Source organism: Amia ocellicauda, chromosome 17 (assembly GCF_036373705.1).
Source record: "Amia ocellicauda isolate fAmiCal2 chromosome 17, fAmiCal2.hap1, whole genome shotgun sequence".
In the NCBI taxonomy this organism is placed as follows: domain Eukaryota; kingdom Metazoa; phylum Chordata; class Actinopteri; order Amiiformes; family Amiidae; genus Amia; species Amia ocellicauda.
The window spans coordinates 18,253,783-18,271,330 of NC_089866.1; the positions used below are offsets into that span (position 1 = coordinate 18,253,783).

The 17,548-nt window shown below is 38.6% G+C and overlaps 1 protein-coding gene across 1 annotated transcript in view; it reads left to right on the forward strand.

The window, feature by feature from the left end:
- Window positions 1-2,596: 2,596 nt before the first annotated feature.
- rtn4r (reticulon 4 receptor) overlaps window positions 2,597-17,548 on the forward strand; it is a 42,103-nt gene continuing 27,151 nt past the window's right edge. Inside the window, exon 1 of the mRNA XM_066689765.1 lies at window positions 2,597-3,092. Coding sequence (XP_066545862.1) covers window positions 3,071-3,092 — 22 coding nt within the window. The 5' untranslated portion in view covers window positions 2,597-3,070. The remainder of the gene's footprint in view (window positions 3,093-17,548) is intronic.

The following is a 17,548-nucleotide window of genomic DNA, read 5'->3' on the forward strand; positions in this document are numbered from 1 at the left end:
TACTTTCTTTGTTTTCATCCTATTCAAATGTAGCCATATGTTAAGTAAATTTGTTCATCCTTGTACTGATATTCCCTGTTTTTCATCTCTCTCTCTCTCTCTCTCTGTACTTTACTGGTGTCATCTGCTAGTAACAGAGATCCAAAGTGCAGGGATGGACAGGCAGTGAATCATTATGTTCATGCCTCTGTCAGACCCAAGTCTCATATTACATGTAAAATGACACCCTAAAGGCAAGAATATGCTAACTTGTATCGCGTTTGCCTTTTTAATATAGCAAAGGGGAAATAACATCTCTAGTAAGTGTTTTAATGTAGCAATAAAAGGATTGTCCTTAGGCTATCATAGCTGGTCATAAAGCCATCAAATGGGGAAGGGATGGATTGGGTGGGCAAAGTTGTTTAAATTCTAAATATATATTTTGTTGGAGTAACAAATTCAAAACATGGTTAACTGACATACAACAGGGTTCAAATGATGAATAAAATGCAATCAGTCCTTCATCGAAGTCTTCATTGACTCAACACTATGCTGAAAAAATGAATAAAATGGTTTGCTTAATACTATTACATTAACATCGTTTGTATTAAATGTTGTCACTTACTTATTTGTTAAAAAACAGCAGTGTGACCTTTAACCTTACTTAATATAATAATCTTTAGGCTGCATTCCCCCAGACAGGCAATTTGTATAATCAGTTTAGTCTATTTATGTACATAGAAACTGTAAAAGGTACATAAACAGACAGTAAATGTCAGTGTCACCTGGGAATCTTACTGAAGCAAAGACATTAAATATCAGATTGAACTACTGATGTTTCTCATTGTGTCTGTTTATCTTCCTCAAAAGAAAATGCAGTTGAGATAATGGTTTGCTGGCATTTCACTCCAAACTTTTTTAATAGCAATACCATAGAACCATAACATTTCAATGAGTTTAAGGTCAGATGACTGGGGACAGAAGAGCACATCAATTCAACACCTACTGTTCTTCTCTGACATTTTCCTCATCCCAATCCATTGCTCGCCAGACCATCTTCTCAAAAATATACATACAGTTTCCTGTTGATGAGGACAGCCTTGTCATGAATGTCCGCAGCAAGCGGAGAGTTCTTCAGTAAGGAATTAGTCTGGCTTTCAAAAAGTTAGCCTCTCCGCTCTTTGTATTCCCCCATTCTGCCCAAGACATTTCTCTTTTCCATACCTACCACATCTTCTGTATATGACTGGGGTTTGTACTGAGTGAAGTAAAACATTGCCTTTTCTTGCATTTCCCATCATAAGGTACCATATATTGTGAATGGAAACTTTGAAAACACATTCAAAGCTTACACTATTCTTATTTGAAATCTCAAACTCAAACAGTTATGACAGATCATACTATCTTCATTAGCGTGTAATGAGTAAATGGCAAAGTTTTCTTTTCTTTTCAAATGGATCATGATTGTGAAGAAGTCATTGGTTTATGTACAATCTATGGTTTTCAGTAAGAATTCCAAGTTACCCCATCATTTTCACCTCCAGTTTGTGTGTGCATTAATAGAGGTTCACCTCCTTGCGTTTGCGTTGAAGGTGACTAATAATAACAACAACAATGTAATTATTTCAATGCAATTTAAGGTGAATTGTATAACACATGGTATTCATGCTCAGCCGCTAGGTGGCATTTGTCCCTTACGAATAATCTTGCAAAAGCTCATGCAACGCCCCTATGGCTTCTCCTAATTTATGGACAGCTGGTCGTTACAGAGCGAATTGGTCTCTGCAGCCTCCACCGCTGGTGTGCGTCAAACGTCCACTGCGCTCCTGCAACTCAGTTTTGAATAGTACAAATTGGAAGTATTGATCAGCTCTGTTCGTACTGTGAATATATATATATATATATATATATATATATATATATATATATATATATATATATATATATATATATATATATATTCTAATGTTTATCAAGTGCATTTTGTTGTTTGCATCATTTCACCCCCCCACCAACACACACACACACACACACACACACACACACAATGTTGCTTTGAAATTTAACGAATCTACTTACTTACAAGACTGAACTACAGATGTACTCCGTTAATTTAAATAATGAGAAAGCCATGAGCAGTTCACTTAAAGTAAGCTAGATTACACCTTGCATATTTGGTTATTTCCTATTCCACTGAAGGACTGATTTGTTTTCCACCTTCTTGAGTCTATTATCCATGTCTAATGCATGCGGCAATTATACTCAGACTCTAACAGGACATCTCCACAGGTTCACCTGAGCACCTGCCCTTTCAAATCTGCTGCTTTTCTATTCTTAAGTGCTCCCTCCTCCCTCAGTTTATTCAGCACCTACCGCCTCTCCCTCTCTCTTTCACGATTTCAGTTTTTTTGTATGTGTGTGTGTGTGCGCAAATCTGATCCAGGCTGATTCCCCTCACGTCAAACCACATGATCCCATAAAACATTCATCAGCTCTCAATCCCTGATCCAGCCCCATAAAACATTCATCTTTGCTTCCCCCCCCACTCACAAGCCCCCACCCCCCCCACGCCCTCTCCCTCCTTTGCAATCCTCAATCCTATGCACAGGCTTACACCGCGCAGCAGCACAGTCAATGTCCCTCTACATTTGCAGGCTGCGCGCACTTTGGGATGCCTCTGGTTTAGCATTAAGACCGGGGACTGTTGGATCTGCATTCAGCATCCGTGGATTTCTGTGTGTTTTTTCCCTCGTCCTGCTTGGATTGCTGCGGTTATTCCCCTGCTTTTTGGTTTGTTTGTTTGCTCTTTTTGGGGGGCTATACCCGCTCACTGAAAGGGATCTTCCATCTGGATGTTCATCGCAGTTTTTGTACCCCTTGCCCTCCCCAAATGACTGAGCGCAGTGCGTTGGGGAGACCTGGTTCTCCACTTCGCCTCTATAAGAAAACCTTTGGCTAAAGTTTTCCTGGACCGGTTGTCAGAGATTACCGGTACCTTGGATTTGCGATTATTTCCCTTTTAAATTGCAGAGATCAAGTTGTCTTGCTGCCGTTTACAGGGTGCCTTCTGTTGGATTTTATTTTAATAAAAATGAAGACTCCTGTTGTCGAAGGTATGTAGACATTTAATTTCAATTACATGTAGCACTTATTTGAATAATACTGGGCACACTAATTCATTGAAACTGACTCAATGTGTGTTGGCTACTCTTGAAATACATGCAGTGCCTTTCCATTTGAGCTTTGGAGGCAGGACGTACTGTAAGTTGTGTGTACTAATTGAACGGGTAATATTATATATATATATATATATATATGAGCAGGGTATGTAACCCTATAATTTACGCATTTACTTCTCCCAAATGCCTCGGTGCGTATTAACGAATTAAACAAATTCAAATATAGCCTAAATATTTAAGAATTCATTTGATAAGCCCTTTTATTGCTCCCAGTGGAGTTAGAAAAACATAATATGGTTCATAAAAACGTTTTCATAGTTTTATAGATGTGAAACTTGTAGTCATTCATGTTGTACACAGACACCTGGACTTTCATATAGTTTATTCCATTACCCCTTTTTTACTGGTGCTGTAATATTTAAATCTTGACACCTAATCAGCCTCGGCCGGAATGTAAAGGTCTCATATAGACACAGAAGGGGTACATGCATGCGTGTTTTTATTCTGCAATGGGATTCATATTTCTGATGGCTAGAAGAACCAGGAGGGGATGTTTGGAGAGTGCGGCACGCCTGTTCAAGTCTGTGTATTTTTACTCCACCTTGCACCACCACCTATTGGACCCAAGCTTGTAGGCACCTTCTCTGGGCAGCCTTCTGAGACTGGGGTGATTCTGGAAGTTTGTATACACCCCTTACACTGCATAAACAACAAGGTGTTTATACCACCCGGGTTTAAAGGGGGAAACGCACAGTGGGGGACCTTGGTCTGGCAGGATTGTCCTAAGCCTCCCTATATGGATTGAGGATGTTGAAATAACGGGATTCAGGGCTCTGTAAATATGAAGGTGGGGTGCCATACAGCAGGACTGGGAATACGAAGGATAGGAGGGGCCTCACTGTCTATTTCACATGAAGGGGCAACTAAAGCCTGCTGCGTATGGACATGTTTGACGTTCAGCGTGGATTTTTGTCTAATTAGGACCCTCCACCCCCCCCACCCAACACACACACACACAGTCACAAGGACAGACACGCAAGCTCTCATTTCCTATCAATAAGATTCGAGTATCTTATTCAAAGTGGTGATCTTTAAGTAACACTGAGGAAACTTAAATCAATTTAATTGAACTAATTGTATTTGTTGTACCGGGGAAATTAACTGACAACAGGCTGTTCAAGGAAGGAAGGAATGAACCCAATAAAAAATAAAGAACAGATTATTATTATTATTATTATTATTAATTGCATTATTATTAATATTAATAATCAGATGGTGTGAAGCAAGTTAAAAACATGTATTATTGGTTAGACTACAACCAAACTAGTATTTAAACATATTCCATGCTATTTTTAATTATACCATTTTATTAATAATAATAATAATAATAATAATAATAATAATAATAATAATAATAATAATCTGAAGTTGAAGCTAGCAGTGTAATTCAATTTCTAAGAAGGCTGGCTGGTAATGCGGCTGGTGTGAAATGGGCCCCTGGCTATTTTATTGAAATGAAGCGCTGCATCCCTAATGGCTTATTAAGATCCAGGTTGAGCGTTCATGGTTTGTTTGAAACTATATGCTGTATCTTCAAAGGTACTGATTTCCCTGATGCAAATACCAAGAGAAGGACTGGGGAAAGGCCTCCATTATTAAAAATTACAGTTTGAATATGGTGCATTTTTCTCAGGAATAATATGTATTGCAGTTCTTCTCAAAGCAGGATTATTCAGAATGCAGATTCAACTATGCAGAGACGGCAATAATGCCATGAAATAAATACAGTTGCAGCAAGTCCATGGTATTTAACTTGTACAAAGGCTCCCTCCAGTCTGCCCAAGGTTACAACATAAACTAGAACAATTCTGTCTGTGGCTATAAATAAAATAAAAGGTATGAAATATGAAATAAATGTTTTTTTTTAACAATAAAAGGTAGCCTACAGCCGTAAAGCATGCTAGGCATTTAAGCAATGATGTCTGTGTATTTTATGGCATGACCCATTATTGCTAGGGGACACATTGATTGGATCTTGTTGTGCACTAAAGCTGTCAGAATTAGAGATGCAGAGATTCCAGGATCTGTCATTTGGTCAATTTATTCCCAAATATCTATACCGAAAATCCATATGTATTGCTGTAGGGTGTTTATTACATGTGACCTGCGGTGCAATAAGTTAACTCAACCATGATTTCAGTTCCCATTTTCTCAACAGTATCATAGATCAAAAAGAAGCTACACTTTATGAACATAAAATATATTGTATGTGTATAAATATAGTGTATGTGTATTACTAGAAAGTACATTATTCGTTTTATTTGGCTGATGCATTGTGTGTGAATGTGAGACCGGATATCTATATGGTGGGGGCTTTAGTTTGACGTTTTCTTCATTTATTCTTAAATAACAATCGTTATAATTGTACAATATTGTTGGTCTTTTTTTAATTCCACATAAACCCATAAAGCCATCAAAAGAAGGATGACATGTATGGCAAATAACTTGATGGGCATAATATAAATTAATTTCAATATAGAGTGTCAAATGTTTTGTACATCTGTATGTGTGTGCTTGTGTGTGCATGGAGGGGGTTGTGTGTGCATGTGTGTGTGTGGGGATTGGTGCGAGGATAATATTGGCACAGAGAAATCTTGGCTCAGCTACGCCTCAGCTTACTGCAGTATGACAGTTTGTAAATACATGAATTACACGTCTTAACTGTTATATAAATGGGGCATAAGCAGACATTCGTGATGCATGAGGCTTCTCTGGCTTTATAGGACCAGTATAGACCAAATCGTTGTTGTCAGATGTACTGAATGGTGGCTTGTTAAGTGATATGATATGCACCCAGACTGCCACCAATGATTCAGCCGACTATCAGACGTAACCTCTACAGTTGTCTGTACTGCCAGCACCTTGTACTCATTCCAGATCATAATCTCCCGTGGACTCAATGCAACATGGATCATTGCAAAGGCTGTGCATACCAGCACAAATGGCATAATTTATCAGCATGCATGAGAGTCAGAGTTCATGAAAAACCCCTCTCTTTTTCACCAGGTGGTGTCTATCAACCTGAATAATTAACACCAATTCCAATCAAAAGGAGGTTGCCTAAAATACATCAAAGTATTTATAGCTGAGAAAAAAAAGGGTGAAAAAAAGAAAATACTTCAGTGCTCTAATACCATTCCCCAAAGGATTAAAATCTTGCTGATAAAGGTGTTGCATGTGTTCAGAATGGGCCTCTAATTGAAGCTGTTCAGATAAGATGTCTGACTTAACCAGAAAAAAAAAGCCTTGATTAGCTTCAGGACTAGATCTGCGAATGAAACTAGTTCTCTGTAGCTTCTCCCTTGAGAAAACCGAGTAATGCTATTGGTATAATATATGTGTGTGTGTGTGTGTACATTATTCTGTGCTCACGGTCATCGCAAGATTTTCAGTTATGGGTCGGGTTGGTAATTGCTAGGAAAGCAAAGGAGTCCTGGTGATGCAAACTCGGATTTTATAAATAAGAATTAGATCCTGAGGGAAGCTGGAGACGCTAAGTGGATGAGTAAGAGGGATTTGGGAAGCTGATTTATTGCTGGAGAGGAGAAAAAAAATGCTTTTGGTGTGTCAATGAAAAATCTGCAGAAGAAAAAGATAAAATGGAACACATGCATACTTGGTGGCTTAATCCTTTCTTTAAGATACCATTTGAATAAGGAAGTTGGAAGTACGGCACATGGTAGTAATAATGTGTTGCGGAAATTCCCTCACAAGTTTCATTTGGAGTCTTCAACTAGGATCTGGCCATAGCTTTGTTCTGCAAATTCCAGACAACCATTTACATCTTAAATATCTATTTCCTTGGCAATGTTCTTGCTCTCCAACAAACTATTCAAGTGCTGCTCTGGAACGTGTTCTCACAGGATGTGGATATGTGGACCAGAATTTGAGTGAAAAAAAACCTGTCACTCTAATGGACTGGAAGATCTAGTAGAATCATCTGAGGAAGAGGTTAACCTGTACTGGACAGAGTTCACCATAGCTTTGATATGGCACAGCAGGCTGTTAAAATGGATCATTGAGATTTAGATCCCACTCCCGGCTCATACCCCCCACCGCATATAAATCTTTTAACTGATTGTTGAGCCAGGGCATCTCTCACTCGTTTAGATATCCATTAGCAGCACACACTCAATTGGATTAAGGTTAATTGTTGAAGGGCTAAATGCATCCTCTGTTCTCGAACAGTTGCATGCTATAGCCCTTGTCAGCACCTCTGTATGTCCCACATGAAATTTTAATCATTTAATCTGCCGGAGCTGGGTGGAGGGGATAGGGGGTAAGGGGTGCATTTGTTAAACTGATTATAGCATTGGTGGAAAGGCAGACGGATGGGGTAATAAATTGTTAATTAGACAGAGGAGAACCAGTCTTTTAATTAAGTAGTTGACTAAAGCTTTTGTAAGGTGGATAACCTATTGTTTCCCTTTTTAAGGATGGAGACTCTGGGGGTAACTTTCAAAGGATGGCGGCCTAAAAGTCAATAGGAGCCTCCATTGATTTTCATCTTGTGCTCATTTGAGAAAAAGAGCCTTGTGTGTCTGCAAGTGCCCCACATCAGCAGCCTTGTGTGGGCAAAGTGAAAATCTGCAGGTCACGCCTTAATTCAAGCAAATAGAGAATTTAATGATTTGGGTGAAGTTGAGGGGATAAAGTGTTTAATAAAGATTCCCGTCAATGTTCCCGGCACCAATTAATCTCTTTTCCTCTGCGGTGACCTTGATTTATTAACTCTGCGGATGCTGTTGGGATCTCCTGGGGAATATGATAGGGGTAGGTCTGAGCTGCAGATAATCAGGGTAAGTGATGGTTCTGTTTTTAATGGAGGGAGGAAAGTACATATTTCACTGTTTCCTTGCCATCACTGTCACCATCAGTGGGTAACAGCCTAGATTCATGGATGTCTCATGTTGTTTTGGGAGATGGCCTTGCGGTTCTCCATAAAGCATGCTTATGTCGTGTTTTTGCCTGCGGTTCAGAAGAGACGAACGTCTTCCCCACTCATCTTCACAACGATGCAATTAGTACCTTAAATGTTTGCAAAAGCTGCTAGTTTCATAATCCAGAGGGATGGGAGACTATCCTACAGGGAGCTAGGATGGTATGTGTTGCACCTGGTATTTAAGTTATTCGTCTAAGTTCTGAACAATATGGATTTCCCTTTGATTTGGAGATCAAAACACATCTTTCCTGGGAGGCCCTGTTTCGGAGACAGTGGGTGGGCTGGTTATATAGCGGGAGGACTTTATAAATATTCATACCATCTGGTTATTTTCATTGCCATTTCAAAATAAAATATGGTCCCTGCAGCTCTGGTCAGTAGTTTAATGGAAACTTATTTCGGTCCATGGTGTGAAATTGTGCATAGTGTATTAAATTAGTTTCTGTTTTGCAAGCCTGATTAAAGTATATACTTTTAAAAACATATAGAATGTATGTATGAATTTTACAGATGTAACTACAAAGGAAATGAAACTGCCACTTTTTTTTTCCCAAGCCAGTGCTTGGAGGAAATTGATCTGTTGCTGAAGTGAACCACTGCTGTAAAGGTTGTAAATAAAGAATATATGGCTGGGCAGTATGTCTGCTTATATCATTTTCTATATCCATTGACATCAAATTACATTCTTCTATAACTTTGCTAAACACTACCCCAGAATTAAACAAAATAATCTTTTAGAGTTTTTGAAAAATTGCAGAGCCTTACTTTTATTCGATTTTTTTACTGTATATAACGAGGACCAGTCACTTCATGTGTAGCTGTAGCATGAATGCGACTGTACATTGTGTAGTACGTCCCCATCAATCCATATTAGAAGCAAGGGGGAATCAAGTGGCAAATAAAATCAAGTTACACAAAAGGACGTAGGAGTTGCAGCCCATGAAGAGGCATGGTCGATAATTTATGTGGCCTTTTTTTTGTGGGTTTTAGCTAGTTGTTGAGGTATAGTTTCCAACCTCTTTAAAAAGCATGTCAAAGGCATTTATTATTGGTGTACAGAGAAACTGCTTGTTAGATTATATTCAGTCATCTTTAAAGCTTGAATGTTGATGAGGTGTGTTACAAACATTACACAATCACCAATATTCCAAGGAAAATTCTTAAAAGCATCTATCTATGAAATGTGTATAGACTTTGATCAACACTTTACTTGATATACAATACAGGTGGTACGGTGTTAATTCGCTACCATATCATCTCCCCAGACCTTCAGGGGAGCACGGCTTGGTGTCATGTTATAAAACACCCTCAGCAATAGACAGTATTGGCTTATAAATAGATACATAGCACTTCCATGCATTGTGGCTGGCTCAATTCACAGTCAGCATGCCAGCAAAGTGCAAGTATCCAAATCTATATTTCTGAAAAAAAGGCCCAGAATGCTGTTGATCTGAACTGTACACGTACTGTATCTATATATCTGTCAGTATATGTATATTTGTATATAAACATAATGTATATGTGTGTGTAAGTTAAATGCATATAGATTCAGAGCCAGATTTTTGATTTCTTTGGATTGTCTTCCACTCTTCCTTATGTCAGCAGATTCAATAATCCTGTGCTGTAACTGTAAGTGTTGATTATCTTGCATGGATGTCAAAACCTGTGAAATTAAATTTGACTACTGCTATCTTGCCAGGACCTCCATTATGATGATATCTGTAATCTCAAGGGCTCATGAGGGGTAAAACAACTACAATAGAGGGAACTGAATATAATATGGATCTTTTGCAATAGGTCTGGCGTAAGCAGAGCATTAAGATTTTCCTCGAGATAAATATTTCTGCTCATTTTCAGCATATAGCTCTTCTCACACCTGACCCACACACACCGTGTTAACTGCATTATCTCCAGGTATATTTCAGACCATACTATTTATCAGACCATAGTAAGGACGGATATATAGGCAATTTATCCCAGTTGATCTTAAATGTAATTTATTACAAGCCAAAACACACATTCAGTAATCATTTCATATTCTCATTGTAGGATTTGTCTGTATAGATTGACCCAAATGTGTGTGTTTATTCCTCTAAAGTAAAACAAAGTCCTTATGTTGTAGATATTACATTTCTCAGTTTATTTTCCTTCAAATGCCAAAAATGGGAGTGTCACATATCATGATGGAAGTCCCCGATTGGTGTATACAGTGTCTGCATTTATTTTGCATAAAATGAATCCCTGTTTTGCATGTGCAGTTGTCCTTATTCATTTCACCTGATATTTCACTTGGTATCAGTTTGTCCCTTGATGTTCCTGAGTGAGCCTGATTTTTATAAATGATGGAAATCTCTTGAGAAATGAGTGATTCCTTTATTCCGTTTTTCTGCATTGTCAATTTATTTCGTTGCGGAAATTTGCAGCGTTACATAATCACAACTCATTGTGAGTGTGTTGTTGTTGTCTCTGTTGGCTTATTTACATTTTTTGGTATCTGTGCAAGTGGAAGTCTGTGAAAATGAACAATGGAAATCGTTATTCTGTATGGCAACTCTGAGAAATGTTGTAGGCTCATCAAAACATTTTTTGAAATAGTAGCATTAAATGAGTGGACTGTCTCTTAGCTTCAGTCTCACTTTTTCAGATTTCAGATCAAATATTTAGACTGTAGTGAAGTAAATGCCGCACATGTAGTGTCTCTGCTAAATGAGGCAGTATTTGTTTAACTGTTTATGGAGAATCCCATACAACTTGAGACTCATCCCTTTCCATTCCTCACTTTGTGCTGCCAGCATATCGTATCTCACTCCTCCTTGGCCTCCATGAAAGGTGATTTTAGACATGTCTTTAAAAAGCCGTGCTTGCATAAGCTGCCTACAAAACAACTGTGAAATCGGAGCCACAAGAGGATTTCCTCCAGGCCTGTTTCACGATACAAAGTACATACCATAAGCCAAACTGCATGCACCACCTAAACCAAGCCTAAGGGATGCACGATATTCACTATATTTGTCTGTGTTCTGTAAGTATTTGTAGGTATGTATGAATAAAATATATGCACACCCCCTTACGCAGAGGTATTCCAAAGCAAGGAAGCAGACACATTTATTCTAAGAAATGCATTCTTGGCAGCAGTGACACTATGATTGCTCACATTTTTCACTTAATGTCAATAGCAATTATTATTTGTGTATTATTATTATCATTATCTTCATTCTCCTGCCCTTCTCCTAGTAGTCATGTATGCATATATATCGTTTCTGCAAGTTATAACATTCGTTTATACAAAAAGATAATTAGTATCCGTATTCATTCATAAGAACTTCAGTTTGACAAGGACTGTAGATGCTCTTTTCATTGCACAGTGTTGTGCGTCGGCAAAGGTTAGGTATTTCTGTGTGTGTTGTATTTTGGGGATAATTTCCTTCAGAGAGTTAAGATATAAAAGAACACACTGTAACTGACCATCTCTCCTCTGAGTCAAGGGCATGCCCCTCATAAAACTGAGCTCAAGAAAAACAAAAAACAAACAGACTCACACTAGTGGACAAACCAGGCGGGTGAATAATCTTAGGGGTATTGGACATGAGATCACAGTAGAAGATGTATCAATTAAGACAACCTGTAGATGCAGGGAGATCAGGCTGTCAGACTCCAGTCCTGGGGGGCCACGGCGTCTGCTGGGTTTTGTTCCAACAGGGAATCCCAATTAATTAATGTCATTATTTACTCAAGTAGGCTTTTTAAATTTGTATAGCCGACACCTTTACAATTTGTTAATTACTCAAAACATTTAACCTTCAGAACATTTCAGAGTCTGAAGAGAAGTGTTCAATTCATCCAGTTAATTGTTTAATTAGACCAATTAAGGAGTCAAGAGCTGGGCTCGTTCAAACCCCAGCAGGACTGGAGTCTGACACTGTTCTAGATCTTCTATAACATTTACAATAGTCATAAACGTGGAGCATGACAAGATTTTTCCTTCATAAATTCAAAGTCTACTTCATGAATAGCTACAATTTCAGGAATATAATTCTTCTTGGGCATGACAGATTAAGCATTATAAATATTGTTTAAGTGTGTAATGGACTTTAAATAACCAACTGCCAACATAATTGCAAGTATCTACCCTCTGGAAAATTGAACAATTAATAGTACAATATACAGTATTTATTTTTCATTCTTGCACATAACACAAAAGGACTTCCCTCCCCAAAATTGCCAAAGAAAGGAAAGTAATTAATTACCGTGTGCATCGATTTATACAAATGTGTATCAGAAATATTGTTTACTAAGAGGTTTGGTAGAATTAAAACATTTTTCTGCCGTCCTAGTTTGCCACTGTACATAGTTAAATTATTTTGTTATGTTCCTCTAGCTGTACTATTATAGAAATCCTGTTTACAGTTTCAGATTAATCTGCACAACCCATTTATAAGAATTATGATATGCTTTGCTGGAAATTGGCTGAGTCAATTATAGGTTTTCCAAAACTGTTAGCTACATCCATCAGAATTAAGAGAATCCCATCCAAAGATTTTGCAGTGGAATATCATCTGTTATTAAATCTATAAAAGTCCATTAGCAGCACTTTCCACAGAAGGAGAGCTTTCAAACTCAATGGAGTGATGATCGCAGTTCAAAGAGTTTCAAGATGAAGAGTTTATAAAGCATAAACAAATATATATTATAGAACTCGAGTACAATATGCACTTACCTGAAACTCCCATCCTCACGTCTCTATTGATGGATTTTCGAACCTCCAATGTTTTTGACCAGTTGGTGACCAAGTGGCAGACATGTGAGAAACCACTGTACTCTTAACTAATGATACCAATTGTTCATCCCTTAAAACGTCCATTAACCTGCCAGCTAAGGTGAGACTAATTACCTTATAATGAAGTTCTTGGCACATGGTCATTTTCTATAAAAAAGGACCAGTACTAAAACACAGAATTGGTGCAGGATTACAGGTAATTTATGGGCCGTAAGACTGGCTTGGAATGCAGGCAATTAGAAGTTGGCATTCTGCAGGTCTCATGAATTGTTTCAGGAGTGCTTAAATATGTAAAACCACTTATTTCCCTTCGCCATAATGAACCAGAGATGCAGCACTTGGTGCGATATAAAAAAAGGGGTTCTAAATTAAGCACAGTATCCATAGGAGCATGTGATGCACTGAGTAGCGTTTCTACAGCAAGTAGCGTACACCACACATGCGTGTCCTCATTAGAAGACATCATCGGCTTCAAGAAGAACCACAAATCAAAACCTCACAGCGATTGCTATGCCTTTAGATTCAAAAGCAGGCCAATTAAACCTATTATCAGCCAGTGAGGCGCTACTTCTTGAGCAGCCGATGAAGAAATCGATAGCGCTTTCTGATCATTTGTGATAACATGGAATGGAATGAATAATTACGTGTCAAAAGACAGATCGCAAATCTGAATCCTCATTACAAATACAACCTGTACAAATTACTAGCAGCATAAGCCATTAGGGTTAAGAAAGCAGTGCAAATGAAGGGTGCCATGTAAGATCATTGGCTTTATATCTTCAATATTTATCCATGGCTTATATTGATCGAATTGGATGGGTATTTCTTGAAAATCAGATGTTGCAAACGCATAAATTGGTCCCAATGGTGGCAAAACAGGGATTGAAATGTGAAGAATCATTGTATAGACATCAAATCTTTCTCCATTAATAAAACAATCATGAAAAACATATATATATATATATATATATATATATATATATATACAGTGAGGGAAAAAAGTATTTGATCCCCTGCTGATTTTGTACGTTTGCCCACTGACAAAGAAATGATCAGTCTATAATTTTAATGGTAGGTGTATTTTAACAGTGAGAGACAGAATAACAACAAAAAAATCCAGAAAAACGCATTTAAAAAAAGTTATAAATTGATTTGCATGTTAATGAGGGAAATAAGTATTTGACCCCTTCGACGTAGTACTTGGTGGCAAAACACTTGTTGGCAATCACAGAGGTCAGACGTTTCTTGTAGTTGGCCACCAGGTTTGCACACATCTCAGGAGGGATTTTGTCCCACTCCTCTTTGCAGATCCTCTCCAAGTCATTAAGGTTTCGAGGCTGATGTTTGGCAACTCGAACCTTCAGCTCCCTCCACAGATTTTCTATAGGATTAAGGTCTGGAGACTGGCTAGGCCACTCCAGGACCTTAATGTGCTTCTTCTAGAGCCACTCCTTTGTTGCCTTGGCTGTGTGTTTTGGGTCATTGTCATGCTGGAATACCCATCCACGACCCATTTTCAATGCCCTGGCTGAGGGAAGGAGGTTCTCACCCAAGATTTGATGGTACATGGCCCCGTCCATCGTCCCTTTGATGTGGTGCAGTTGTCCTGTCCCCTTAGCAGAAAAACACACCCAAAGCATAATGTTTCCACCTCCATGTTTGACGTTGGGGATGGGTCATTCCTCCTCCTCCAAACAGGGCGAGTTAAGTTGATGCCAAAGAGCTCGATTTTGGTCTCATCTGACCACAACACTTTCACCCAGTTCTCCTCTGAATCATTCAGATGTTCATTGGCAAACTTCAGACGGGCCTGTACATGTGCTTTCTTGAGCAGGGGGACCTTGCAGGCGCTGCAGGATTTCAGTCCTTCATGGCGTAGTGTGTTACCAATTGTTTTCTTGGTGACTATGGTCCCAGCTGCCTTGAGATCATTCTGATTCCTCACCGTTCTCACGATCATTGAAACTCCACGAGGTGAGATCTTGCATGGAGCCCCAGACCGAGGGAGACTGACAGTTATTTTGTGTTTCTTCCATTTGCGAATAATCGCACCAACTGTTGTCACCTTCTCACCAAGCTGCTTGGCGATGGTCTTGTAGCCCATTCCAGCCTTGTGTAGGTCTACAATCTTGTCCCTGACATCCTTGGACAGCTCTTTGGTCTTGGCCATGGTGGAGAGTTTGGAATCTGATTGATTGATTGCTTCTGTGGACAGGTGTCTTTTATACAGGTAACGAGCTGAGATTAGGAGCAGTCCCTTTAAGAGAGTGCTCCTAATCTCAGCTCGTTACCTGTATAAAAGACACCTGGGAGCCAGAAATCTTGCTGATTGATAGGGGATCAAATACTTATTTCCCTCATTAACATGAAAATCAATTTATAACTTTTTTGAAATGAGTTTTTCTGGATTTTTTTGTTGTTATTCTGTCTCTCACTGTTAAAATACACCTACCGTTAAAATTATAGACTGATCATTTCTTTGTCAGTGGGCAAACGTACAAAATCAGCAGGGGATCAAATAATTTTTTCCCTCACTGTATATATATATATATATATATATACACACTTACCTAAAGGATTATTAGGAACACCATACTAATACTGTGTTTGACCCCCTTTCGCCTTCTGAACTGCCTTAATTCTACGTGGAATTGATTCAACAAGATGCTCTATTGGGTTGAGATCTGGTGACTGTGGGGGCCAGTTTAGTACAGTGAACTCATTGTCATGTTCAAGAAACCAATTTGAAATGATTCGACCTTTGTGACATGGTGCATTATCCTGCTGGAAGTAGCCATCAGAGGATGGGTACATGGTGGTCATAAAGGGAAACATGGTCAGAAACAATGCTCAGGTAGGCCGTGGCATTTAAACGATGCCCAATTGGCACTAAGGGGCCTAAAGTGTGCCAAGAAAACATCCCCCACACCATTACACCACCACCACCAGCCTGCACAGTGGTAACAAGGCATGATGGATCCATGTTCTCATTCTGTTTACGCCAAATTCTGACTCTACCATCTGAATGTCTCAACAGAAATCGAGACTCATCAGACCAGGCAACATTTTTCCAGTCTTTAACTGTCCAATTTTGGTGAGCTTGTGCAAATTGTAGCCTCTTTTTCCTATTTGTAGTGGAGATGAGTGGTACCCGGTGGGGTCTTCTGCTGGTGTAGTCCATCCGCCTCAAGGTTGTACGTGTTGTGGCTTCACAAATGCTTTGCTGCATACCTCGGTTGTAACGAGTGGTTATTTCAGACAAAGTTGCTCTTCTATCAGCTTGAATCAGTCGGCCCATTCTCCTCTGACCTCTAGCATCAACAAGGCATTTTCGCCCCCACAGGACTGCCGCATACTGGATGTTTTTCCCTTTTCACACCATTCTTTGTAAACCCTAGAAATGGTTGTGCGTGAAAATCCCAGTAACTGAGCAGATTGTGAAATACTCAGACCGGCCCATCTGGCACCAACAACCATGCCACGCTCAAAATTGCTTAAATCACCTTTCTTTCCCAATTCAGACATTCAGTTTGGAGTTCAGGAGATTGTCTTGACCAGGACCACACCCCTAAATGCATTGAAGCAACTGCCATGTGATTGGTTGGTTAGATAATTGCATTAATGAGAAATTGAACAGGTGTTCCTAATAATCCTTTAGGTGAGTGTATATATATATATATATATATATATATATATATATATATATATATATATATATATATAACCTGAATATATTAGTATTTTGTGTAGTCCAAAATTGACGGCCCAAAAGTATTCACCAACACTAAACAAAGTGCAAATTTAAAAGTAGGAAAGTAAAAGCTAATGTAAATCTCTCTCACTCTCTCATATGTTATCTTTATTACTAGTGGTACAATTTGAAGGTCTGAAGTACTTCTATTGACTTATTCCCTGGCAAGGATATTCAATGTCTGACGTTTTTGTTAGGATTATTTTAAGAGCGAATGCAGACAGAGAAATGTGATGAAATATTATATATGACAAAATGAAACAGTTGTAGGAAAAAATATTTCAGCCCTAGATAACTGAACCTCTATGCTATTCACTTGAATTTACTGCTTTGCAGCTTGTGTTCTACTTAAAAGGAATATTTAAAACCTTGTTCTCATGGGGCTACTGCTAACAAATCAATGCATCTCCACAAGCATGTATAATCATAGTCATATATGTATCATTGCAATAACCTGATTAAACAAGACTGTAAAATAATAAACCATGAATAAATAAACAAGTTACCTGTCTATCACACTACAAATAAATACATGTCTAACATCCTTGTAGATGACAGCTTCAGTCTTCAGTAAACCAGTATAGAAATCCAGATGACAACTTGATGTCACTGTCAAATAAATATTAGCATATTATCAGAGTTAATTTATCTCACTTTATTGTGATTTGATTTGATTTGATTTGAGGCCAACTGACTCTAGGTTTCAGCAGGAGAGAGGCTAAAAATAGAGTAACAGACATGAACTAATGACAGTCGCCCTGGTTGGGTTTTAAGATGAAATGTCCAGAAAACTGAATGTGCATTAACACCGAAATTCAATTGCAGCAAACTTCACCTCTGTGGCAATGAGGTAACTGCTG